Source organism: Mandrillus leucophaeus, unplaced genomic scaffold (assembly GCF_000951045.1).
Source record: "Mandrillus leucophaeus isolate KB7577 unplaced genomic scaffold, Mleu.le_1.0 Scaffold341, whole genome shotgun sequence".
Classification (NCBI taxonomy): Eukaryota; Metazoa; Chordata; class Mammalia; order Primates; family Cercopithecidae; genus Mandrillus; species Mandrillus leucophaeus.
The window spans coordinates 485,498-512,493 of record NW_012103599.1 but is presented as its reverse complement, the minus strand read 5'-3'; the positions used below and the strand labels follow the sequence as shown (position 1 = coordinate 512,493).

General features: G+C 40.0%; 1 protein-coding gene across 1 annotated transcript in view; it reads right to left on the bottom strand.

The window, feature by feature from the left end:
* The window catches only part of INADL (InaD-like (Drosophila)), a 475,627-nt gene that overhangs the window by 138,743 nt on the left and 309,888 nt on the right, over positions 1-26,996 (bottom strand). Inside the window, 1 exon segment of the mRNA XM_011988948.1 lies at positions 8,385-8,457. Within this exon segment, the coding sequence (XP_011844338.1) occupies positions 8,385-8,457 (73 nt within the window).

Here is a 26,996-nt window from a genome sequence, read left to right as displayed (position 1 = left end):
ACCTCAGCCTCCCAAGTAGCTGGGGACTACATGTGTGCACCACCACGCCTGGGTAATTTTTTGCATTTTTTGTAGAGACGGGGTTTCACCATGTTGCCTTGGCTGGTTCTGAATTCCTGAGCTCAAGCTCTCCTCCCGCCATAACCTCCCAAAGTGCTGGGATTACAGGCGTGAGCCCCCGTGCCTGGCCACAACAATGTGGATTCTGCTCTGAGAACAGAATGGCTCATGAGGTAAGGAGTCTTCAAAATACCCCACTCACCAGAAGCTTGGAAAATAGCAAACAGTCTGAGATGGGAAAGGGAAAACAGGTCAGCAGCATGATTTCTAAGGCACAAGTGAATTAGAGTGGTTTGAGGACCATCTGGCTGACGGATGGGGGCCAGTTGACACCCAAGATGACTCAGCTAATCCGGATGGCTGGGTGTTCCTGTCATCTCTTGCTGATCTTCAAACCACCTGTCCAAAGCTGTCTGCTCAGCCAAGCGACTTAAGGAGAACAACCTCTCCCCATGAGACCACAGTCAGTGGATTCCACAGTGAATTATGTTTCGTAGATGAACAAACAGAAAAGGCAAGACTTGTAAGGTCTGTGGATCGACCCCCACTGAGGTTAGTCTTTTTCAGACCTTCGGGAAGTTCCAAATTCCCTCCCCTGGTCTCTCCCAAAATCTTCCACATAAGTGATTGCAGAAGTGATAACCCTTATTATTTTAAACTCTTTGTTTTCTTTTTTTCATACCCACCATTTGTCTATAGTTTTCTTCAAACTGAACAGTGAAATCTTGATAGCAAGAATGCTATTTTATTTGAGAGTAGACTTTCAATAAAAGTTAAATTCGTTAAGGATATTATTGTGGATTGAAAAACCATTTCCTTTTTTTCTTTTTTTGAGATGGAGTTTCACTCTTGTTGCCCAGGCTGGAGTGCAATGGCACCATCTCAGCTCACTGCAACCTCTGCCTCCCAGGTTCAAGCGATTCTCCTGCCTCAGCCTCCCGAATAGCTGGGATGACAGGCATGCGCCACCACACCTGGCTAATTTTGTATTTTTAGTAGAGACGGGGTTTCTCCATGGTGGTCAGGCTGGTCTCAAATTCCCGACCTCAGGTGATCCGCCTGCCTTGGCCTCCCAAAGTGCTGAGATTACAGGCATGAGCCACCACACCCGACCAAAAAAACATTTCTAATTAGATAAATGTTCAGTAATTTTGTTCCCTACCCTGTTTTCTCATTTAACGTAACAAGAGTATACTAGTATATACAACTGTTTTCCTTTTCATTGATTGAAAATGATACTAAGCAAAGTAAATTTAAAAAAATAGCAATTATAACTCTCTAATAGGATTGAAAGTTTTTTTAAAAATAAAACTTATGTTTAGTACAAATTTTGCCATTCCCATATTTTCTTCCTTTTTTTTTTTTTTTTTTTTTGAGACTGAGTCTCACTCTGTCGCCCAGGCTGGTATACAGTGGTATGATCTCGGCTCACTGCAACCTCCGCCTCCCGGGTTCAAGCGATTCTCTAGCCTCAGCCTCCCGAGTAGCTGAGATTATAGGTGCGTGCCACCACACCCCACTAATTTTTATATTTTTTTAGTAGAGATGGGGTTTTGCCATGTTGGCCAGACTGGTCTTGAACTCCTGACCTCAGATGATCCGCCCGCCTTGGCCTCCCAGAGTGCTGGGATTACAGGCGTGAGCCACCGTGCCTGGCCCATTCCCATAATTTCTAAATCCAATGTTCTTTTAGAAAACACACAAAATAATTTTAGTCTCATTGCCAACCTAAATTCACAAATATTTCTTTCTGCAAAGCCTTGTTTACCAGATAGGACAAACTGAATTTCTTTCTTCTAACCCCAAACATGAGCTTATTTACTAGGCTGCTCACAATTCTAGAAAAGCAGGGCAAAATTAAAATAAAATGGAAATTATGCTAATGGAACTCCCTATGTGATCAACTTCCATGATTTTTATGAGGCCTGTTCCATCTCAGTTAGTACTTAAAAAAGCACAACTTCTAAGAAAGCAAAAAGGAGGTCCTTGTTTGTATGAAGATATTCTAAAAGATTTAGGCTGTCCTGTCAATAAATGGAATAAATAAGTCAGAACACAAGTTATTTGAGCCCTCAGTACCTCTTACTAGACGACAGCAATGGCTTCTTAATTGGGTTTCCCTCTTCAAGACATCTTTAACATTGCTATTAGACTAATCTTCCTGGAGTACAGCCTTGATCAAATTGTTTCATTGTTCAAAACGCCTTCAACAGTTCCAAAACCAAAGAATGAAATTCAGATCCTCTGGGATTTAAATGTGGAATCTAAAAAGTTGAACTCATAGAAACAGAGAGTAGTGGTGGTGATCAGGGGCTGGTGGATGGGGTGGAGGTGGAAGAGATGTTGGTCAGAGGATGCAAAATTTCAGTTAGAGTAATAAGTTCTAGAGATCTAGTGTACAACAGGGTGACCAGAGTTAATAACAGTGTATAACAATGTACTGTATTCTTGAAAATTTCTAAGAAAGTAGATTTCAACTGTTCTCACCACAAAAATAAGTATGTGAGGAAATACATATGTTAATTATCTCGATTTAGCCATTCTACAACATACACATATTTCAAAACATCATGTTGGCCAGGTGCAGTGGCTCAGTCCTGTAATTCCAGCACTTTTGAGGGGCTGAGGTGGAAGGATCTCTCGAGCCCAGCAGATGGGGCGTAGGCAACATAGTGAGATTCTGTCTCTGCAAAAAATTTTATAATAGCCAGGCACGGTGGTGCATGCCTATAGTCCTAGCTGTTCAGGAGGCTGAGGCAGGAAGGTTGTTTGAGCCTGGGAGGTCAAGGATGCAGTGAGCTGAGATCATGCCACTGCACTCCAGTCTGGCAACAGAGCCAGATCCTGTCTCAAAAACTAACCCCCCCCAAAAACAAAACCAAACAAAAAAAGCCATCACGTTGTATATGATAAATATATACAATTTTTATGTATCAATTTAGTTTTTAAAAGGAAAAAAATCCTGTTTTTTATGTAACTATTAAAAATGGAAGATGCTGGAGGCTGGGAGTTCAACTAGAGGGCTGTGATAATGTAAGTGCAATCACAACAAAAATGAGGTCTTACCATGTGCCAGGAATAGTGCTAAGCCTTTTAAAAACATTACTTAATACTTCTAACAAGTCCATAGAATTAATTATTATTATCAAACCCATTTTAAACGTGAGGAATTGAAGTTTATAGAGCATAACTGGCTCAAGTTCACTCTGCTAGTAAATGGTAGAATACTGATTAAGACTTGGCTCTGTCTGACATCCAAGCTTATGTTCACATCGCCATGCTGTAGAATTGCACCAATGGTATTATAATTACCACAAGTACTGCATCATAATCCCTTATTGTACCAATGGTATTATAATTACCACAAGTACTGCATCATAATCCCTTATAAATATATATAGCTGTAGGGATAAAATATTTTTACACCTGGCCCTCATAACTACTCTTTGACATACACAGGGGAGGCTATTAACCTGGCTTTACAGAAAAAGACAGACTTTGGGAGGTTAACTGCCTCCCAGGGTTATATGCCCACAGGTAATTAGTAGAGCCAAAACCAAAACCCACATCGTCAGACTTCTTGCTCAATGTTTTATTAGCACTCTTGCTCAGTCTACTAGCACAGAACTGCATGAAACAATTTTGTTCTCTGCGATACCCTTCAGGTCTAGAGCACTGACACATAATAAGAGCTCAATGACACTAGGCTCAGTAGCTCACATCTGTAATCCCAGCACTTTGGGAGGCTGAGGTGGGAGGACTACTTGAAGACAGGAGTTCAAGACCAGCCTGGGTAACATGGCGAGATCCTGTCTCTACAAAAAATTTAAAAATTAGCCAAGCATAATGGTATGTGCCTATAGTCCCAGCTACTTGGGAGGCTGAGGCAGGAGGACTGCTTGAGCTCAGGAGTTTGAGGCTGCAGTGAGCCATGATAGCACCACAGAACTCTAGCCTGGGCTACAGAACAAGATCTTGTCTTTTTTAAAAAAAATAGTTCAATAAACATTTGCTGAATAAAGAAATAAATATGAGATACCATTAGCATATAATAAAGCTGCTACTTAATAATGCTGAATTATTATTACCAGGTCCAATTTAATAACGATATGGCTCTATTTCATCTATCTGGTTATGATTTAAATGGGCTGTCTCTTTTAGCCATATGCTGGATATGAGTTATGCTTTAGTACTCACGAGAAACATCTAAGGGGAAAAAAAGATATATACTAAGAGGGTCCACATAGGCAAATGGGAAGGGAAAAGAAAGAGGTCAGGAAACCAAAGAATATGGGTACTCTTCCCATACCGCCCACAGGAGGGGTGGCATTCATCATTTGGTAGCAGTTACTAGAGCCAATAGTCCAGAGCAGAACTAAAAAGCCCTCTCTAGAATATAATCAAATGGTGATGGTTCAATAGAAACATCACCCGCATAGCATATGCTGTTAGAGAAAGGGATGTATTATTTATTTATACATTTAAATGCCTAATGTGATTTCATTATTTTTGAAAATGAAATACAAATAATGGCACACAAATTTGATTAAGATATGTGATAATGTTCTTGAAACTTAAGGCTGGCATTATTTATACTTTACATATTTTTTACATACTAGCCTGCTTTATTTTACATACTAGCTGTACTTTTTATTTTACATACTAGCCTGCTTGTTTTAAAAATAAAATCAGTCTTCTAAATTTTCAGAACAGCTATTCTTTCAAAGACTCTAGTAAATAGTACCACTATCTATCCAGTTGTTCAAGCCAAAAATCTAGGTTTATCCATGATTCTCTACTTCCCCTCAGCTCCCTTGTTTAATTAATCAAGTTTGACTCAACCTCCAAAACATGAAGAATGTGCTCACTTTTCATTGCTTCCAATACCAACACTTCATCCAAGCCACATTAGGGCCTCACTGGGGCTTTTGCCTTTTAGCATATTACTTTTACCTTCCTACCAACCCATTCCCTACCTAGCAGCTGTGGGAGATGAGAATATGCCAGTCTAAAAAGGAAGGATCATTGAGCTGAAGGCAATTAGGAAGAAGCAGATGCAGGAAAACCTTCTGCTCTCCCTGTATTTGTCTAAAAGCAGGACATAGATATGTAAAGACAAAAGATATCTGCCTCCCTCTGAATCAGGGAAAACAAAGGTTAAACCCTGAAGACAAAACAAAATGCGTATCCCCTGGAGACGGCACCAGGGGAATCTACACGAGCAAGCTATACCAACTAGCCTTTATCTGCCAGTTGTTTGCCTTCCCTCAAGTTGCCACCCCTAGAGACAAAGTCCTCTTCCTTTGTCTTGTCACTTCTCTAAACATTTACCATTTTTTTGGTTGAAGATGCTATTTAAGCTAGAATTTAAATCTATCTCATTGAGAACTACTCATTCCCTGGGTGTTTGCCATGTATATAAGAAATACATATGTCATTAAACTGCTGTTTGTTTTGCTCTTGTTAATCTATCTTTTGTTACAAGGGTCCATTCCAACTGAGAACCTATGAGGGTTGAAGAAAAAAGTTATTTTTCTTCCCCTAAATAGCCAAATGGTTCCTTTAAAACTATGTATCAGGTCACATCACTCCCCTGTTTAAATCCTTCCAGTGCCTTCTTCTGCATATAGAATAAAACCCAAACTTCTAACTCTGACTTACACAGCCTTTCTCTCCCTCTTGTCTCATATTCCACTGCTCTCCCAGCTCCTAATATGCTTCTAGCCATATTCCTCAAACATGACCCGGCTCATTCTCACCTGAGAGCTATTTCTGTTCACTCAGCAGGGAAGGCTCCTCCCTCTTATTTCTGAACGTCTGGCTTTTTCTTTTAATTTTTATCTTATTTAAATTTTACCTTGCCCAAGTGTAATTAAGTACTCCCATTTTTCTGAGAGATAATTATTTTTTTCTCTCTCTTTTTTCCTCATTCCCCCAGTTTCCCACTTCCTACTTAGCCCTTTAGAAATGCAAACATAGGGTCATGCCTGTAATCCCAGCACTTTTGGGAGGCCCAGGCAGGGGGATCATCTGAGGTCAGGAGTTCGAGACCAGCCTGGCCAACATGGTGAAACCCTGTCTCTACTAAAAACACAAAAATTAGCCGGGCGTGGTAGTGTGCGCCTGTAATCCCAGCTACTCGGAGGCTGAGGCAGGAGAATCACTTGAACCCGAGAGGCAGAGGTTGCAATGAGCTGAGATCACGCCACTGCACTCCGCCTGGGTGACAGGGTGAGACTCCATCTCAAAAAAAAAAAAAAAAAGAAATGCAAATATAGCCTTTTACCTCCCCTTCACCAGATGCTCCCTAGAGAGCAAGTTCATCTAACTATGTGCTTGGGAGAGATCCAGAAAGGAACCCTCACTCACCAGGAGGTTGCCTGGATCAATAACAGCTGATGTCTATGGGTCCCCACCCCCCGACCAGGAGACTACCTCGAGAGATATGAAACTGTCTCCCATCTGGGGAGTTTTTGGTCTAGTCCTGTACAAGAAGGCACCAGCAGTCACCAGCTCGACTGCCCTGTAGATAAGACACCGGAGCTAGCACATGGACCTCCCCCTGCTCATTTCCTCCTCTGCCTTTTAAAAGTGCCAGCTTTCTGCTCCAAAAGTGAAGCAGTTACCCTTAAAGCAGGAAGCCTGTACTCCCTTCCCCAAAGCTAGCTTTGGAATAAATCACCTTCCTTATACCAGACTCCTTTCTTGATAACCTGTGTTTCGGCTACACAAGTGGCCTTCTCTGTAACTCAGCAAAGTGATCACATTCCCCACTTTAATTCTCTCCAAGGCACTGACTACTATATGATAATTTTTTTGGTTTATTTATTTCTTAATTTGTATCTTTGTGTCTTCAATCATGAAGACAGAAAGATAACAAATTGGTAGGAAGCCTCATCTGTTTTATTCACACCTAGACCTCTAATGCCCAAAAGAGTGCTTAACAAATAATACGCACTCATTGAACACTTGTTTTTTGTGTTTTTTTTTTCCCCTCCAAATGGATTTATTGAATACAGCAAAATTCTATATACAAAGTGATCTGGACCGGCTGCTTCACAACACGATCCTTTCTTACTAATAGCTTGATAGGTCAGTCCATAGTGTTAAGAGCAACTTACTCTTATGTAAATTGAAAAGTGCCCATTGCACATTAAATGAATGGCCTAACTACTGGAACTTTAGTAGTTCTACAAGATAACTCACATAGGTAGGATGGAGTTCCTATGATAGGCTGCTGAACAACAGATACGAGCCATCAAAAGGCCATTTTGTGTACCGCCACTGTGAAGCCATCATGCTTCTGGATCATAATGCTCCCATTATCTGATGCTGGACACACCACAGGAATATCAGTGGGGTCAGAGGTTAGCTTAGCTGCTTGCTGGGCTAGAACAGATATCACTCCAGCGTGCTCATCTGACAGGGTCCCATGGCAACCCAGATTAAGTCCTTGTGAATCTGCGCACGGGACTCCAACAATGGAGGGAGTCTTCATTGTATCTTCTAAGCGCTGCTCCAAGGTCGCCTCCATCCCACCCATGGTCCACCCCAGCCCAGAACCCTGAACACTTGTTGAAAGAATAAAAATAATGTCTATTGCACAATCACATTTTTATTAAAAGGGACACTATATATAGCTATTTATGGTTACTGTAGAAACAAAGGAAAAAGTATGAAAAGATACTGGATAGTGAACATTAACTTCCTTAGGGAGGTAGTGAAAGAAAAATTAAGATTTCTTTGAATAACCCTGCACTATTTAATTAGTAACAATAAGTATGTATTTCTTCTTGGAGTTAAAAAATAATTCAATAAATATAAAATGAGAAGAGAAGGAATATTCCCTCAGCTGGGGAGACAAACTGATTACACAGTTCTATCTCTATCTGCTCCGGAAGCTGACCAATATTACAGCAATCTTGTTATACTAGTAATTTCTCCATTCACAGATGAAAGTAATTATTTAAAGGCACTTTGATCACAGGTACTAAAGTATTTCAAAACCATAAAGAAAGGGGTACAATTCACTCATAAACAAAGAGAATTTTCTTGTAAATTCTGGAATGCCCAATTAGAACAAAATTATATATTTAGAGGAGACCTTGAGCAAGTCTGAGGAAGGTAATACTTATATGTTAGGTTCTAACATATTTACTAAAAAACTGCTTTATAATCAATACCTCAATACTTTCTATTTTGGTCAAGGAAATTTTCCATGAGTTTGGAATACCAAATAATGAATATCAAAAATGTCAGATTTGGGGAAAATGCTCATGACAAACCCATCTAATATACTAAGAGCTAATTAGAAACAACCTTACCTCAATAGAAGATGGAGAACTTGATGGCACTAGAAAGGGAGGAACGGCCATCTGATTGACTGCATCCTCGTTTCTGTGAAATGTTGAAATAGGCAGAATCAGTACACAGTAAATGCTAAGTTCCTGGCTCAAATTATAAATACTTCCTAAGTTCTCAGTTGAAAATGCACACACAGCATCATAGAATTAAATATATATATATATATATATAAATATATATAGCTTCCATATATATAGCTTCCAACCATGCAAAGTTACTATGCACAAAAAAAGATGTACTGCTCAAGGGATACTAAGATGCAATTATTAGTGACAAAGAGTGATGATGCTAGGAGCTACTCAAATCCCATTTAGTAAGTCAGGTGCTCCAGAGGATAAGTTTGGAAAGGCTTTGGCTCTTTCAGCACTGTGGAGTATAAATTTTTCAAATGGCCATGTGCAACCTTTAGGCCCCATTAATGTCTGAAGCGTTTTGTTCTTTGAACTGGAAAGGATCCCAGCCTCCTCACTTGGCTTCTAACTTTGTTTTGCAAATGAAGGATGATGGGGTGTCTACAATAGGCCTGCAAGGTGGAGTATGAGGAGGAGTGATTGATGGGGAGGGCAGAGATCCAGACAGAAAATGCTTTGTAGTTAGGTGAATTCTCCTCCTCCTCATCCCAATGGAGTAGAGTAGATGGCAGCTGAAACCTCATCACCAGGGTGACAGGCATACAACTCCTACAATACTGGTTCTGATTATTTGGACCTATTTCCACCACATTACTAGCAAATGGTTGGCAGTGGTTTGTGGGAGATAATGACTCTCCTTTATAGTCATTATACCCATTATGATGCACAACCAACATAATTATCTCAAGATTTATGTGAAGTTTGCTTTTATGTTTCACAATATAAACCAAGGAAGCTCACAAAAAACGCTTCCTGCTGATAATGTAAAGTTCTTAGACTGTTCACAGATTTCTCTCCATATGACCCATGTATATAGAACAGCTACTGCCTGACTTGGGAGGGCATTCAAAATCCAACCCCACTGTATGCTTTAGTTTTCACCAATTGGATTATGTGACCATTCTTCCTTTGATTTAATCATGTCACTGCCTTTTCTTGAAATGCCTTTCTCTTTTTTCTTTCCTTTCCTCCCTCCCTCCCTTCCTTCCTTTCTTCTTCTTTTTTTTTTTTTTTTTTTTTGAGATGGAGTCTTACTCTGTCACCTAGGCTGGAGTACAATGGCACAATCTCGGCTCACTGCAGCCCCCACCTCCTGAGTTCAGTCGATTCTCCTGCCTCAGCCTCCGGAGTAGCTGGGATTACAGGCATGCACCACCACACCCAGCTAATTTTTGTATTCTTTATTTAATTTATACCCCACCCATCCTTCCCCTCCAATGTGAGTTCAATGACCTCTAACTAGGTGAATTATTCCCTTCCCTTAAATTCAAAGACTATTCTATATATCGTTGACTTCCAAATTCACATATTTAGCCCAAATCTTTTGAGCTTAGGACTAGGACCTGCATACCCACTCTTACTTTATATCTCCACTAGATGTCTTACAAGTATCTCAAATAAAATAGAGCTTTTTTATCCCACTTAGTCACCATATGGTTCCACAGCGAATTCTCTCCACCAGAGTAAATGTCAACAACATCTGTCCAGTTGTTCAACCAGGAACCAGGGGTCATTCTTGAAAATTCTCTTCCCTCAACTGTACTTCCAACCAGCAAGTCTCATGGATTTTACCTTCAACACATATCTTGGATCTTTCCACTTCTTTCCATCCTATCCTATCTATAAGCCATCATCATTTCTCACCTGCATGTAAGAGCAACTCAGTTACATCCTCTCTCCAACCCATTCTCCACCCAGCAAAGTTATTATGATTCTAACACATAAAACTGATCATATTTCTAACCCCTTCTTATGGCTTCTTAATGCACTTAGGATCAAGCTGAAAGTTGATAAGGAAGCTCAGAGGTCCCAGCCCCCATCTCTGGCCCCCTCTAGTGCTTCTTCCCCTTGCTCACTTATGCCCCAGTCCAGCTGCACAGACTTTCTTTCCACTTCTTAGCTGAGCCAAGATCTACCCGCCTCAGGGTCTTCTCTTACCCTATTCTCTTCTGCTCTGCTTGACAAATACTTTGGCTGATTTACTCCTATTTCTTCTTCATAGCTCACCATAAATGTCATTTCCTAAAACAAGCCTTCTAGGCTTCTTAATATGCTCACAGTACCCTAGACAATGATTGCTGTTATAGGTCTGTTTTTTTCATATTTTACCTAACTGATTTGTGTGAACATTTGCTCCAAATTTGAATTTCTCTCTGGATGGGAAGCATTCCAAGGACAGGACTCATGTCCATCCTACTCCCTATGACACTATCTAGGGGTAACATAGTGCCTGGCAAGTGTTTGTGCTTAACACGGTTATTGAAAAAAAAAAAAAGAATGAATGGTGGGGTGGGTTGGGGTGGGATGTAATGACAACTCTCTTCAATAAGGAGACAGAAAGGTAGGAGTCTCAGTTCCAGTCCAGTCACTAACTAACAGAGGGACTTTGGGGAAATCACTTCTCAGAGTCTAAGTTATAAGAATCCTAAATTGGTTAAATTTTTTGTGGAATGAAACACAGCATAAATAAAAACATGAAGTCTAGGTGCCATTTCAAGCTCTGTGCTTCTTGGATTCTTAGACTATCTAGGCATGAACCAAACCAAACCAAATGGGAGAAAAACTACAACTATAAAGTGACATAGCATATCAAGCACATCTCTGTTTTTCCTGACTGCATTTCAGGTGCCTTGAGCAAACACTGTTATGTCAAGAGATGGCTTGGCTATTGTTTTTCAGCGAGTACAATCCATTCCTCAGCAGTTTGCTCACATATAGAAAAAGTAATCCGTCACTTGTGGGTAAAGAACAACATTTTTCCAGTGGTAATTCTGTTTCCCACTCAATTTCTCCCATTGAACAACACAATAAAGCTCAGCTTAGGGCCGAAAGCCAACAGGCCATGTCTGCTCTAGATCTGGAACTCACAGTGCAGAGTATACTTGGCAGTAATTAAATAGATGACTTTTCATATCTCTTTCAAAGGTTACCAGCATTAAAAATATGGCTGTACATGAATTCTTATTGAGAGATCATGATGAACTGAACCAAGTTAGTTCAAATTGGCCAAGTTATCCCTTTACAATTTAATGATTTTTTCACAAATTAGTATGACTTTAATGGCCTTTAAAGTCCATATTAAATTTTTTTAACCTTACATAATAGAAAACCAACAATTACTCTCACTGAAAAGAAGAAAGCTGCTATAAGAAGTTACAGTTCATAATCCTTTATAATCCACTTAATAAAGTGGTCACATCCCTCAGCATCAAGCCATGGAGAGCTGACATAGCTGCAATTTTCAAGAGAAAAGTAGGAAAAGGGCAACCAAAGGAGAGAAGGCATTTATACTTCAGACAAGCAGTTGGGCCTGAATGATATCTGGAGAACCTTTGAGCCCTCATATCCTATGATTCTCATAAGTAATGAAATCTGTTTGCTTTATAATTAAACTTCTTTTTTTTTTTTTTGAGACAGAGTCTCTCTCTCTCGCCCAGGCTGGAGTGCAGTAGCGTGATCTCGGCTCACTGCAGCCTCCACCTCCCAGGTTCAAGTGACTCTCATGCCTCAGCCACCTGAGTAGCTGGGACTACAGGCGTGTGCCACCATGTGCAGCTAATTTTGGTATTTTCAGTAGAGCTGGAGTATCACTATGTTGGCCACGCTGGTCTTGAGCTCCTGGCCTCAAGTGATCTGCCTGCCTCGGACTTCCAAAGTGCTGGGATTACAGGTGTGAGCCATCAAGCCGGGTGAATCTTTCCTTTCCATATAATTAGCCTAAGTTTCTTAGGCCCCAGTGCCTCAAAGAGAACACAGTCAGGAACTGTAATTGTTTGTGGGTGTTTTTATAATTATCTTTAAGAGCTACTGGGAGAGAGATAATGGACTTCTCCCACAGATAAGGGTGAGACCGGTTTTCCAGAGCACGGAACACCGCATGTGTGTCCTCATTGCTGTACTTGCCACGCTCTGTTCAAATTACTTGTGCTGGTTTTTCTCCCACTCTGAGCACAAGGATGAGATCTTATTACTTCATATCCTCAGCTTGTAGTGTGGCACCTGGCAGGGAGTAGGTGTACTGTGATGTAAATGTCTATTGAACAAAAGTGATCTTAATAAGACAGGGAAAAGAAACCAGAATTACTGAAACCACCCTGTGCTTTCTGAGCTATTTCCATGTGTTAGTGAGGCCGTGCTGCCTGTAGTCAGCCAGCCATCAGTATTTACCACATGTAAAGGCCATTTCTTGGGGTGTCCACCCAGCTCACAGTGATTCCTTGGATGGGCCATAATGTCTACACTAGGTACTAATAGCCCTGCCCTCAATCAGACTGGATAAAGGGGGCAGACATCTGCCTCAGTTTGGGGCAATCAGATTCTCTCTCCCAGAGGCTTAACATTTGGAAGAGACATATAAAGATCAGGAGTGCAACGTCAAGACTACCAATGGAAATGCTCAAGGAAAAACAGGGGTTCAGAACTCCCTTTTGCCGACATCTCTAGAGCTGCCTGGGTCCATCTCTGGAGCCTTATTGTATGGATGTTTTTCTAAGAGTCCATGAGGCATCTGGACTCTCACAATGCATTCTCCTTTTAGTTTAAGCTGGCTGGTGGTTACTTTGATTGGTTGAAACTCAACTATATAGCTTTGATTTTATTTTGAATATATACATGTCTTTATTTAACAAATATTTATGCTATGTACACAAAAATGGATAAAATGGATTAAAAATGGATAAAAGACGATTCTTGCCTTTGATGATATTAGCATCATTTACTTAGCTGTAAACAAACAACTAAGTAAACAAACAACTGCAATTGTGGCATTAATACCTGATCTGGTTTGGCTGTGTCCCCACCCGAAATCTCATCTTGAATTGTAGTCCCCAAAATCCCCACGTATCAAAGGAGAGACCAGGTGGAGGTAATTGAATCATGGGGCAATTACCCCCATGCTGTTCTTATGCTAGTGAGTGAGTTCTCAGGAGAGCTGACGGTTTTATAAGTGTGTGGTAGTTCCTCCTGCATTCATTCTCCTTCCTGCTACCTTGTGAAGAAGGTGCTTTGCTTCCCCTTGCACTGTGATTATAAGTTTCTTGAGGCCTCCCCAACCACGCTGAACTGTAAGTCAGTTAAATCTCTTTCCTTTATAAATTATCCAATCTCAGATAGTATTTTCATAGCAGTGTGAGCACAGACTAATACACTACTCAAGGGATCTCAATTTAGTTTTTCTCCAAAAGTATGCTAAGAATACCTCTAATTCAGCTTCTTGTTTGTAGAATATATTTATATTTGTGGAAAACACACATTTTGGATCCTGATTTGAATTGTTTTGTTATAAAAATGAAACTCACATTGGTAAAAATCATGTAACTTGTGTTAGACAGAATGCTAAGTCTCCCAAGATTCCTGCCCCCAGTTTACAGACAAATTTCACTTCCATAATGAGACTATATGATAAGTCATAGCTGACTATAAGATAAAGGGAGATTATTAGTTTGGGCCTGACCTAATCATACAAGCAAAGTCCTTCAAATCTGGAGATTTCACTCAGAACCTCAGTATCCTAAAGCCTTAAATTAGTAGGTTGACTTAAATGATTTCTAAACTGATTAAACTCTTTGTGGAATGCCTAGAGGTCACAGACAGGAAGTCAGAGATTGGAAGCACCATTGCTTGCTTCAGGATGGAGGGGGCTTCCTGACAAGGACTGTAGGGACCTCTAGGAGCTGACAGCAGCCCCCACCTGAGAACCAGCAAGAAAACAGAGAATGAGCCTGGAAGCGACTTTCCCCTCAAAGCCTCCAGACAAGACCTCAGCCTGGCCAATGCCTGACTTGAGCTTGGTGATACCCTGGGCAGAGAACTGAGCCATGGCTTGTCATGCCAGCATTCTGACCTACACAACTGTGAGCCAATAAACGGGTATTGTTTTGTGCCATTCAATTTGGGTGATTTGTTACACGGCAAGAGAAAATTAATACATGACACAAATTTTGATTTGGAAAACATGGTCACCGGAAATATAACTAGAAACATAACATTTGACTGCTTACCAGATACCACTGTTCAAAATGCTTTACATACATTAACTCATTTAACCTTCATAACAAGTCTACGTCTTAGTTAGAATTTTTTTTTTTCATTTTCTCTTGGTTTTACAGAAAGGTTAAGCAACCTGACCAAAGTCACACAGCTTATAAATCACAAAGCTGATAAATAGCAGAGCTGAGGTTCAAAAACAGCATTCTGGTTTCAAAACCTACTCTTAAATACTATACTACAGTGTTTCCCATTTTAATGGTCTATCCAGAGCCATAGATGTCTCCTTCTCTCAAATACGCAAGTTAAGATCCCTAGGTGAGTCTAGGCTATTAAATTTTGGGCTATTACTTTTTCAATTATTTAATACATTTCCTTGGGGTAAAAAGACATGCACAGTTCTAAGTCTGCTCACTGTATCAACTGCAGTCTGTCCACATTTCATATGTAGGTTCTGGGTGTTTTATCTATTAACATATTACCCATCCCTTATAGAGATATAATGACTATAAAAGGCTTTAAAATTTCATTTTGTGTGATGGGGCAGGTATAGTGGTGAATATTACAGTGGAGTGTAATTTCCTCAGTACTATTCTGGGATAGTTATTAGGGCTGTTCATAAATCCTCTAGCTTCAACTTTTCTTCCTCTTTAAAGGTGAACCAGTGCTTGATTAGCTACGTTTCCTTTTTCTGCATTGGTGATCATGGAAACAAATGGTGAGAAGGCACCTCTGCTGCCTGGCTACGTGAATGACCATGGTGAACACAGGGCTCCTTACTGAGCCCTGATGGGTATGTAACATGAGAAAGAAATAAACCTTTGTTTATTTCTTTGTTGTCTTAAGCCATGAGTTTTGGGGCTGTTTGTTACTGAAGCATAACTGTGTCTACCCTGAGTCTAACATGCTCTATACACGTTTATTCTATAATAATTTTTTTTAAAGCCACATTTATACCTTATTCATAGTAACCAAAAACTGGAAACAACCCAAATGTTCACCAACAGGAGAATGATCATCAAATTTTTGTATATTCATAGAATGAAGTATTACTCTGTGATTAAAGGAATAAACATAACATGGATAAATCTCAAAAACGTTACGTTAATGAAAGAAACCAGACACAAAAGAATAAATGCTGTTTGATTCTATTTACATTAAGTTTAAGAACAGTTGAAACTAACCTATAGTGACAGAAATCAGGAAGCAGGTGGCTCTTGGGGGAAGGAGAGATTGACTGTAAAGGGACACCAGCAATCTTTCAGAGGTGAATGAATAGTCTATATTTTTGTTTTGTGTGGAGGTTACACAGGTGTTTGCAATTATCAAAACTCAACAGACTTAAGACATAAAATCTATTGCACTGAGTATAAATTACACTCCAACTAAAAAATAAATTCATGATAATGTGTAGTACAAGACAACTACGTTAGCTTGGAAATGAATATAAGCAAAGGCACAGACAGACCAAAGCAAGGGTATGGATTCTATCATTGATAAGATGTAAGATACAAAACAACATAAAACCCTGGTTTCTCAAGCTTTAAAACTGGGATAATGTCTAATATTAATAGAATTGTTAGGAGATAATGTAAACGTCAAAGCACCAAAGCACACTAATAGAAGTAAATATTTAATGTTTTATGGCTTTGTCATGTTAAATCTCAAATGCTCAGACTTCTAGGTGCTACGTCCTTGGTTACTATTAATTCATTCAGCCATCAATCAAAAAATTTAAAACATCACTGAGTCTAATGCTTTGACTCTAAAGGCTTTATTCTTCTTTTTTCTTTTAATCGCATAGTTTCCATCCTAATTCATGTCCTTTTCATGTTGCCTGGTCTATGACAACAGTATCCCTACTTGTTTTCTTGTTCTGCTTTCTCTGCATCTGAATCCATCCAAATTGCTCCCTCTCAACTGTGAAAACTACCCCCGGAACCGAGCCTGAAAATAACCCAACATCAATGAGTTCCCTCTGTGGATGTTTGTTTTGCCTGATGTATAGTTACTTATTTGCATGTCTTTGTAGTTGTTGGAGAACTTCTTACTTCACTGTATGACCTTATACAGCATATGACATACAGGAGGTGCTCAGTAAATCGTGAATTGCTGATGCCATTTGGACTCAATTCTTTCCTATGTAAGTCTACTTAGCTAGCATTAAATATTAACTAACTCTTGCTGTACCCACTTCTCCAACAGCAATCGCTTGCTGCTTTGAATTTCTAAACTGCTTATGTGGCTTGTCTCAGTAACTTCATTCTATTCTTCTAAGAGCATTTCACTGTATTTTTGGATGCACATATATGTCATATATAGCAATTTGTTGATATAACATATTTATTCTTTATGCCTCAAAGGTGTAACCATAATTCAAACTATAATAAGGGATTTCATTAACATGTTATTTGATAGCCCTCAACTAATTCCTTAGGATAAATATGGGATACTCTAATATAAACTCGAAAAGAACACTGTAAATTGTTGCCAAAATAAAAATTAGTGGTCATGAGGAGAACATACTCATGCTTCAGGGAAACACAATAAGTCCATGGTGACAATTTATGAATGATGAAAAATAAGACATCTAATGTAACAGGCAGTGTGTGTATATTTGTAGAATGCCATAACTTTATCAGGATATGAGATATTCCTAAGAAGTATTTCTACCTCTTCTAAAAGCAAGAAAGTGTGTTTCATCTTAAAATTCATAGGGAATTTCAAGGGACCCCAAATATCCAAAACAATCTTGAAAAAGAAAAAGTTGAAGATCTTACCTTTCCTTGATGTTCAAACCTACTGCAAAGCTATGGTAATCAAAATAGTGTGGTACTGGCATAAAGATCGACATATTAACCTATAGAATAGGACAGACAGCCAAGAAATAAATGTTTGTATACATGTATGTATGTATGTATGTATTTTGAGACAGGATCTCACTCTGTCACCCAGGCTGGAGTGCAGTGGCATGATCATAGCTCATTGTAGACTTGAAGCCTCAAATTTCTAGGCTCAAGTAAACCTCCTACCTCCGCCTTCTGAGTAGCTGGGACTATAGGTACAGGCTACCATTTCTGGCTTTTTTTTTTTTTTCAAACACAGTCTCCCTCTGTTGCCCAGGCAGCAGTATGGGTGGCGTGATCATGGCTCACTGCAGCCTTGACCTTTCAGGCTAGAGCAATCCTCACACCTCAGATTCCCAAGTAGCTGGGACCACAGGTGGGTGCCACCACACTGGGCTAATTTTCTTTTTGAATTTTAGTAGAGACGAGGTCTCGCTATGTTGCCCAGTCTGGTCTTGAATTCCTGAGCTCAAGCAATCCTCCCACCTCAGCCTCCCAAAGTGCTGGGATGACAGGCGTGAGCCATCACACCCACCCTGTATATAATTCAGTGATTTTCAACTAGAACACCAAGACCATTCAGTGGGGGAATGGATGATCTTTTCAACAAATGGTGCTGGAAAAACTGGATATCTACATGTAAAAGAATGAAGTCTTCTGGGTGAAGGTTACACAGATGGGGTGCATCTGTAATCCTAGCTACTCAAAAGGCTGAGATGGGAGGATGGCTTAAGCCCAGGAGTTTGAGGCCAAATTGTGCTATGATCATGCCTGTGAAGAGCCACTACTCTCCAGCCTGAGCAACATAGATCCTCAACTCTAAGAGAGGGGAAGAAAAGAATGAAGTCATAGCCTTCCTTTACACCATATATGAAAATAAACTCAAAATGAATCAAGGGCTTAATATAAGAGCTAAAACTATAAAACTCTTAGATGAAAACATAGGGATGAAATGCTTTGTAACATTGGATTTGACAATAATTTCTTGAATACAACACCAAAAGCGCAGGCAACAACAAAAATAGACAAATCGGACATCAAAATAAAAAACCTTGTGTATTTCAAAGGACACAATCAACAGAGTGAAAAGGCAACTTATGAAATAGGAAAAAATATTTGCAAATCATATATCTGACAAGTGGTTAATATCTAGAATACGTAAAGACTCCCATAATTCAACAACAGCAAAACAAACAACCTCATTAAAAAAATGGGCAAGGGATTTGAATAGACATTTCTATAAAGAAAACACACAAAAAGGAAGCACATGAAAAGATAATATCACTAATTCATCAGGGAAGTGCAAACCAGGCACATCAAAATCACAATGAGATACTACCTCACACTCATTAGGATGGATACCATCCAAAAAAAAGAAAAAAAGGAATGTTGGCAAGGTTATGAAGAAAGTAAAACCTGTGTACGTTGTTGGTAGGGATGTAAAATGGTACAGCAACTATGGAGAACAGTATGGAGGTTCCTCAGAAAATTAAATATAGATTAACTGTATGACTCAGGAATTCCATTTGTGCAGTATATATCCAAAAGAATTGAAAGCAGGGTCTGGAAGAGATATCTATATATCCGTGTTCATAGCAGCATTACTTACAGCCACCAAAAGGTGGAAGCAACCCAAGTACCTATCGATGGATGCGTGGACAAACAAACATGGCACAGACATAAAATGGAACATTATTCAGCCTTAAAAAGGTAAGAAATTCTAGCACATGCTGTGACATGAATGAACATCGAAAATACATGCTAAGTGAAATATACCAGTCACAGAAGGCCAAACACTGCACAAGTCCACTTATGTGAGGTACTAGGACAGTCAAATTCAGAGACAGACAGTAGAATGGTGGCTGCCAGGGGCTGAGAGGAGGGAAGAATGGGGAGTTATTGTTGAATGTATACAGAGTTTCAGTTTGGGAAGATGAAATAATTCTGGAGATGGATGGTGATGATGGTTGCCCAACAATGTGAATGTACTTCAAGCCACTGAACTGTGCATTTAAAATGGTACTTTTTGTATTACACGTTATACTCGGTTGCTTCCACCTTTTGGCTACAGTAAATAATATTGCTATGAACACAGATATAGAAATATCTCTTCCGGACCCAGCTTTCAATTATTTTGGATGCATACTCCACAAGTAGAATTGCTGGGTCCTGTGGTCAAATTTTGTGTTGTTTATTTCATCGCAATTAAAATTACCTGAGCAAGAAAAAAAGTGAAAGTGTGATGAAAATACATTTGAATTACTTACAATGTCACTTAAAATCATGATTGTCTTCAGGGTGCTCTGGGCCTGCCTCTTGGAAACGTCCTTTCACCAAATCCATAGGATCTCATTTTATGCCAGCAAAATATCATTTTATCAAAAGCAGAAGTTATGTGCCTGAATTCAGCCTGGATTGTTGAGCAGGCTGACTTTATTTATTGCAACTCGTTCTAAAATGATTATAACTACAATCTAATGCCTGGCACATCATTTAGGTGCATGTGCACGTACACACACACACGAATGTTGAATAAATGAACACATCAACACAACAAACAAGGCCTGGATATTGCTTTCTGATTGGACTAAATCTAGTGGTCTGAGACATCTCAGGATAGTGAAAAATAATCTCTATGCTTCCTGTATTAATTGGAACACGACACTGAATTAACGTTCAGCCAGGAAAGCTCCATGTAAATGAGCCAGAAGTCATGTACAAAACAAAGCAAATCATTCTATCTCAATGGGAAAATTCCTTTCCAAAAAGATTCCAGGAGATACTCCTAACTGTATGAACAGAGGAAACAGTTCCAATTCACAATTAGAAGAAACTACCAAAATAGCTGAGTATGCTGAATCGGAAATAAAAGTCCAATGACAGTGGAATAATGAGTTCTATTTACTTGGCACTTCAAACAATGTCAATCACTAAGGAGGGCTGCCAGGAGAAAGCAGTATCTAGACCCACATTTTACACAGGAGGCCCCAGGCATGTTCTAAATAATTGTTGCCAGTTGCGCAGAGGAAAAGGTGGGTCATAAAATATTTGGCAGTGCAGGCTGGCAGGAGAGTTGATGTGGGGAACTTAGGACTGGATGAAATGGATGACTTAGCCTAATAAGTTTATCAAAGAGAGCCCTTTTTTTTCTTTTCTTTTCTTTTCTTTTTTTTGAGACAGGGTCTCTCTCTGTCGCCCAGGCTGGAGTACAGTGGCACTATCTCAGCTCACTGCAACCTCTGCCTCCTGGGTTGAAGTGATTCTCTTGCCTCCGTCTCCTGAGTAGCTGGCATTACAGACGCATGCCACCATGTCCAGTTAATTTTTTGGCATTTTTAGTAAAGACAGGGTTTTGCCATGTTGGCCAAGCTGGTCTCGAACTCCTGGCCTCAAGTGATCGGCCCGTCTTGGCCTCTCAAAGTGCTGGGATTACAGGTGTGAGCCACTGTGCCCAGCCTTCCAAGAGAGTCTTTCTAAAAGGTAGTACAGTAGATACTCTCACCCATTCCCCTCTTATTCCTGGCTGGCAAATCCCAAACATTCAGACACACAGACCTTAATATGCAGCCCTCACCATAAGGCCATGTGCTGGGATCCCCACCCTCAGGGACAAACTGGGACAAATCCTGCCTGATTACTCTTTGATAATCATGGTAATCTCATTTCAAGAGGCAGCAATGGTTTGGCAATGGTAATGAGTCATACCGGAGATCCTCAGTAGAGACTTGTTCAGAGGCCTTATGCTCTGCTAAAGTCATCTGAAGGATGAAAAACTCAGAATTCTAAGGCTAAAAGTTTACAAGTGACAGGAATATGCACAGAGGAAACCAAACGTCTCACTCTGGTTGCCGTAATTTGTTCAGATAGCGCTATTTCTTATCTGTTCATTAAGATTCTTTGACAGTAAGCAATAAAAATAAATTTGGGCCAATTTAAGCAAAAGAGAATTTACTGGAGGGATACTGAGCTCTCACAAAATTGACAGGCTATAGGATCAGGCTTGGGACAGTTGGGAACTGAGAGACCTCCAGAGGACAAGGAAATAGGAAACAGAATGATGTAGCAGGAGTGTCTGGCCAGGGCACTGCGGCTCTATGGATAAACACCATTCGTATCAAATCACTCACATCGCTTGCTTCCAATTCTATGCCTAAAGTATCATACTGCCCAAGTGTGAGACACATTGACCACCCGCTGGCCACACTTTGGCAGTGAGAGAAAGAACTGGCTCCTTCAGCTTCCACAGAGGGAGACAGGTATCTAGATGTACTGTTTCACTGTGTGTGTGTGTATTGGGAGGTGGGAAGTGGGGGTCTACCCAAAGAAACAGGAATTCCACTGGGCAAATAGTATAAATATTGACCAGCAAGAAAGGAAAAAAGCAAGCTCACATCATCCCTGATGACCATCCCAATTAGTTGTCTCTGAGTGCCAAAAGAGGTGAAACAAATGCAGGCATAATTCCCATAAGCGAATATATGCACTTATTGTATTAAGGAATGGAAGTAGCAAGAAAAAATTACCAATTCTGCCCACAAAAGAGTAAAACTGAGTAGACCAATATCAACTTCTGAAATTGAATTGGTAATTAAAAAAAAAAAACCTGCCAACCAAAAAAAGCCCTGGACCAGATGGATTCAAACTGAATTCTACCAGACGTACAAAGAAGAACTGATACCAATCCTACTGAAACTATTCCAAAAAAATCAAGGAGGAGGGGCACCTCCCTAACTCATTCTATGAAGCCAGCATCAGCTGACACCAAAATCTGGCAGAGATGCAACAAAAAAAGAAAACTTCAGGCCAGTATCCCTCATGAACATAGAAGCAAAAATCATCAACAAAATATTAGCAAACCAAATTCAGTGGCACATCAAAAAGCTTACCACCACCAAGCAGCCTTTATTCCTGAGATGCAAGTCTGGTTCAACATACACACATCAGTAAATGTGATTCACCACATAAACAGAATCAAAAGCAAATATCATATGATGATCACCTCAATAGATGCAGAAAAAGCTTTTGATAAAATCCAACATACCTTCATAATAAGAACCCTCAACAGACTACACATTGAAGGAACACCTCAAAATGATAAGAGCCATCTCTGAAAAACCTGCAGCCAACATCATGCTACCTTACAGAATTCAAAACAATTGACAAACACAGCTATACTTACCTAATGATACCTTCCTAAAGAAGGATTGCTTCTCTCCTAGAAGCACATGTCCAGGTATTCTGATTGGGTACCCAGTTGTGGAACCTTTGGGTTTCTACACATCCTATGACTTTGCTTACTTATCCTTTGAGTCTTAGCCTAAGCATCTTTCTCTGTGACATCTTCCCACAGACCCCAAAGACTACATCAGATGCATCTCCTATATGTCCCTACAGCATCACAGTACTTATATCACTGGATAAGTACTAGACTATTGTTTGTTCTCTGTTTCCTCCTTTCAGACAGAAATTGTGCTCTTTCCATCACCAACCCCACCGCAATAACACACGTAGGTGTTCTGTAAACACCTGCTGAAAAGATGAATGAATGTTTCTTTACGAAAGTTAAACTCATGCTTATGCATGCATTCTTTTTTCCTGTTTATCAAAACTAGATCTAATGAATCAAGAGCCAAAGAAGGATTTTTATTTTTATGTTTTTTGAGATGGAGATTCACTCTTTTTGCCCAGGCTGGAGTGCAATGCATGATCTCAGCTCACTGCAACCTCCACCTCCTGGGTTCAAGTGATTCTCCTGCCTCAGCCTCCCAAATACCTGGGATTACCGGCACCCGCCACCATGCCCAGCTAATTTTTGTATTTTTAGTAGAGACGGGGTTTCACCATGTTGGTTAGGCTGGTCTGGAACTCCTGACCTCAGATGATCCGCCCGCCTCGGCCTCCCTAAGTGCTGAGATTACAGGTGTGAGCCACCATGCCCGGCCAAGAAGGATTTTTAAAATAGGCATCCAAGTTGCTTCTTCAGATGATCATCTCCTTAAGATGACTCTGGCATTCACATTAACTTCAAGCAATATCGTCTTTCAGGGATATGGCCAGAGGACAACGAGCCACGCTATATTTTTAATTACAAAAGCAAGACATATGTTCAATCGATACAGGAAGGTGGAGCCCATGGTGAGTCCACTTTTACTCAGCGGGGCTTGACAGTTAGCACTAAATCTTTCCAAGGATTTCAGTTTCATCTCGTTTCTTTTAGCCCCAGGAGTTTTTACACAGTACACATTTTCCACATGTAATTAAGTAAGGGAGAGTGAGTTGTTATACATGACATTCAAGTTTTGATAGTGGGGGAAGGTATGACAAGAGCTGCAGGCAAGATAATTAATCTCCTTGGATCCCTGCACTGCCAAATACAGCAATTTATTCGTTGTGTTAATACGGTTCTCCTCCTGTACTTAACTTGGTGTGCTCACATGAAGGGGAGAATGCCAAACACGAAAACCCACAGAACTGAATGTAGAGTGCATAGCAAGCACCCAGATTGTAATATGCATCTGGATGATACGGAGTTGAATAATTTAGTGTATCAGAGACCATATGTTTAGAGTACAATTTCCAGGATTGTCCAAAATCTAATGACGTGAAAAGGAAAAAGTGATTATGTAAGTCATGTATCAATAGCTGCACCTTGCTAATTTGTGCTAATGACCCACAGACCCCTTGCCAATTACAGATGAATTAGTATATGAATAAATACAAGTGCTAAAAGAATATGACAAGGACCTGATCACAAAATGTACATTGCTATAGACTAAAGGCCTTAGTTAATTAAAATGTTGCTTGCAGCATATTTTAATAGCTTTCTGTGATTACTGCTAATCATTCTCTAAAACCTGTGGCCAGTTCCCATTTTCATCTCAATTGTCAATAAATTTGAAAAACAGTTGCCAACGTATAAAAGCCAAAATTTTCTGTATAATGGAAAAGCACAGAGGATAATTTCAACTAAGGAAGGAAATTTTGCCAAATAGAAGTGCAAATTGTAAAGAAATACAATTTATAAAAACTAGTTTTCAAAGTTACATTATAACACAGTACAAGCTATGCAGAGTTCAAAAGACAAGCAAAATCGCATCTGTGGTGCTGAGATGATTTAAATGTTAACTTTTGGAAACTTGGTAATGAATCGAATTTTAACTTCTTCAGGATTTGATTCTAAAACAGGCAAAATCAGGATTCTTATAATAAATAATTATTCAGAATCACTCCTATATGTTTTTTCTCCCTATAAAAGAAGATATAAAAAAATCTTAGCTAATTTGGGAAAGTACTGGGAAGAGGGGCTGAGGTATGAGGAATGTTGTAAAATACTGAGTTACAGAAATATATATTTTTTAATCCACAAAATAACAACAATGAACTTACTATAATTGTTGCCTTTGGACAATAAGTAATCTAGAACTGCTTAGTAGGAGCAAAAAGGAAATTCATTCAATAAAGCTTTCTGAACACTCATTATATGCTACACACTGTAATTGAAAGACCATGCAGGAAAGGTTGCAGGAAAGGTTCATGCTACAGTCTGAATGTTTGTGTCCCCTCAAAATTCCTATGTTGAAACCGAATCACCAACATGAAGGTATTAATAGGCAGGGCCTTTTGGAAGGTGTTTACGTCATGAGAGTGGGGCCCTCATGGTGGGATTACTGCCTTACAAAGCAGGCCCAAGGGAGCCCCTCCTGTTACATGGGATACACGGAATAGATCTATGAAAGAGGAAGCGGGCCCTCTCCCAGACACCAAATCTGCTAGAGCCTTGATCTCGAACTTCGTAGCCTCCAAAACTGTGAGAAATAAATTTCTGGGCCAGGCCCAGTGGCTCACGTCTGTGATCCCAGCACTTTGGGAGGCTGAGGTGGGCAGACCATTGAGGCCAGCAGTTTGAGACCAGCCTGGCCAACACAGTGAAACCCCATCTCTACTAAAATACAAAAAAAATTAGCCGGGCCTGGTGGTACACACCTGTAGTCCCAGCTACTCGGGAGACTGAGGCATGAGAATTGTTTGAGCCTGGGAGGCAGTGGTTGCAGTGTGCCAAGATCGCACCACTGCACTCCAGCCTGGGTGACAGAGCAAGACTCTGTCTCAAAATAAATAAATAAATAAATGAATTTCTGTTCTTTGTAAGACACTCGGGTATTTTGTTACAGCAGTCCGAATGGACTAAGAATTAGAGTACAGATTTTAAATGTACATTGATACTTCTAAATTGCTTAAAATCACTTCCAGTAAATAAGCATTCAGTAGCATCCTTAATTTTGTGTATGCCATTGATTTACTCAACAAATTCTTTTCTTGATTCTGTTCTGTTCAATGATCAAAACTGAAATAATCAGACTCTAAATTGATGGAGCTTTACTACTATGATTAAAATTCTATTCAGGTTTCTCTTCTGTCTTCTAAATAATTTCAAATCATTTAACCTTTCTTTATTGAAGGAGGAGGGTTTTATTTCCCAACGACACAATTGCATTAAATTATTTCCTTTGGACTCTATTCAATGTTCTTTTTGCTCTCTTTAAAATTGCACGGCCCATGTGGGTAATAAAAGCCCCACCACATGTGCTGAAGAGGTAAGTAATGTTGATAATAGCTCTTGTGGTAGCAGCCATCACTATGTACTAAATACCATGTGCAGATGCTGACCCTGTTAAGTGCTACATACATCTTCTCATGTACTAGCCACACAGTGTGCTTTTCTTTTTTTTTTTTTTTTTGAGACAAGGTCTTGCTGTCACCCAAGCTGAAGTGCAGTGGTGTGATCATGGCTCACTGCAGCCTCAACCTCCTTGGCTCATGCGATGCTCCTGCCTCAGCCTCCCAAGTAGCTGGGACTACAGGGCACATGCCACCACACCCGGCTAATTTTTTTCTTTTGCACAGATTGGGTCTCACTATGTTGCCCAGACCAGTCTTAAACTCCTGAACTCAAGCCATCCTACTGCCTTGGCCTCCCAAAGTGGTGGGATTACAGGTGTGAGTCACTGCGCCCGGCCCCCACACAACTTTATGCAAAGTTTTCAAGTCTAAACACACTACTTTTGTGGACTTCTCTCAATGAACAACATCTGAATCTCTTGAGTGCCGACCTTTCTTCAAAGTCTACTCAAATTTTTTTTAAATCAACTAACTCTAATTTTATAACCCTTGCCAAAAGAAAGGACAAGAAAACCAAAAAGGAGACTGGTGTCTAACAGAGGATGTCAAAGGAGAGTAAGGATAAAGGGCTCATCTTAACATACAAAGACATATGTGAAGGAGGAAGCTTTCACTCTCTGAAAATAGAGTAAAAAACTAGAAAGCCAGAAAGTGCCACTAGGTGGGAGAAAAGGATGCTAATACAGGATTTCCTTTTTTTTTGAGACAGAGTCTCGCTCTGTCAACCAGGTAGGAGTACAGTGGTGTCATCTCGGCTCACTGAAACCTCTGCCTCCTGAGTTCAAGAAGCAATTCTCCTGCCTCAGCCTCCTGAGTAGCTGGGATTACAGGTGTGCGCCACCACGCCTGGCTAATTTTTGTATTTTTAGTAGAGACAGGGTTTCACCATGTTGGCTTGGCCAGGCTGATCTCGAACTCCTGACATCGTGAT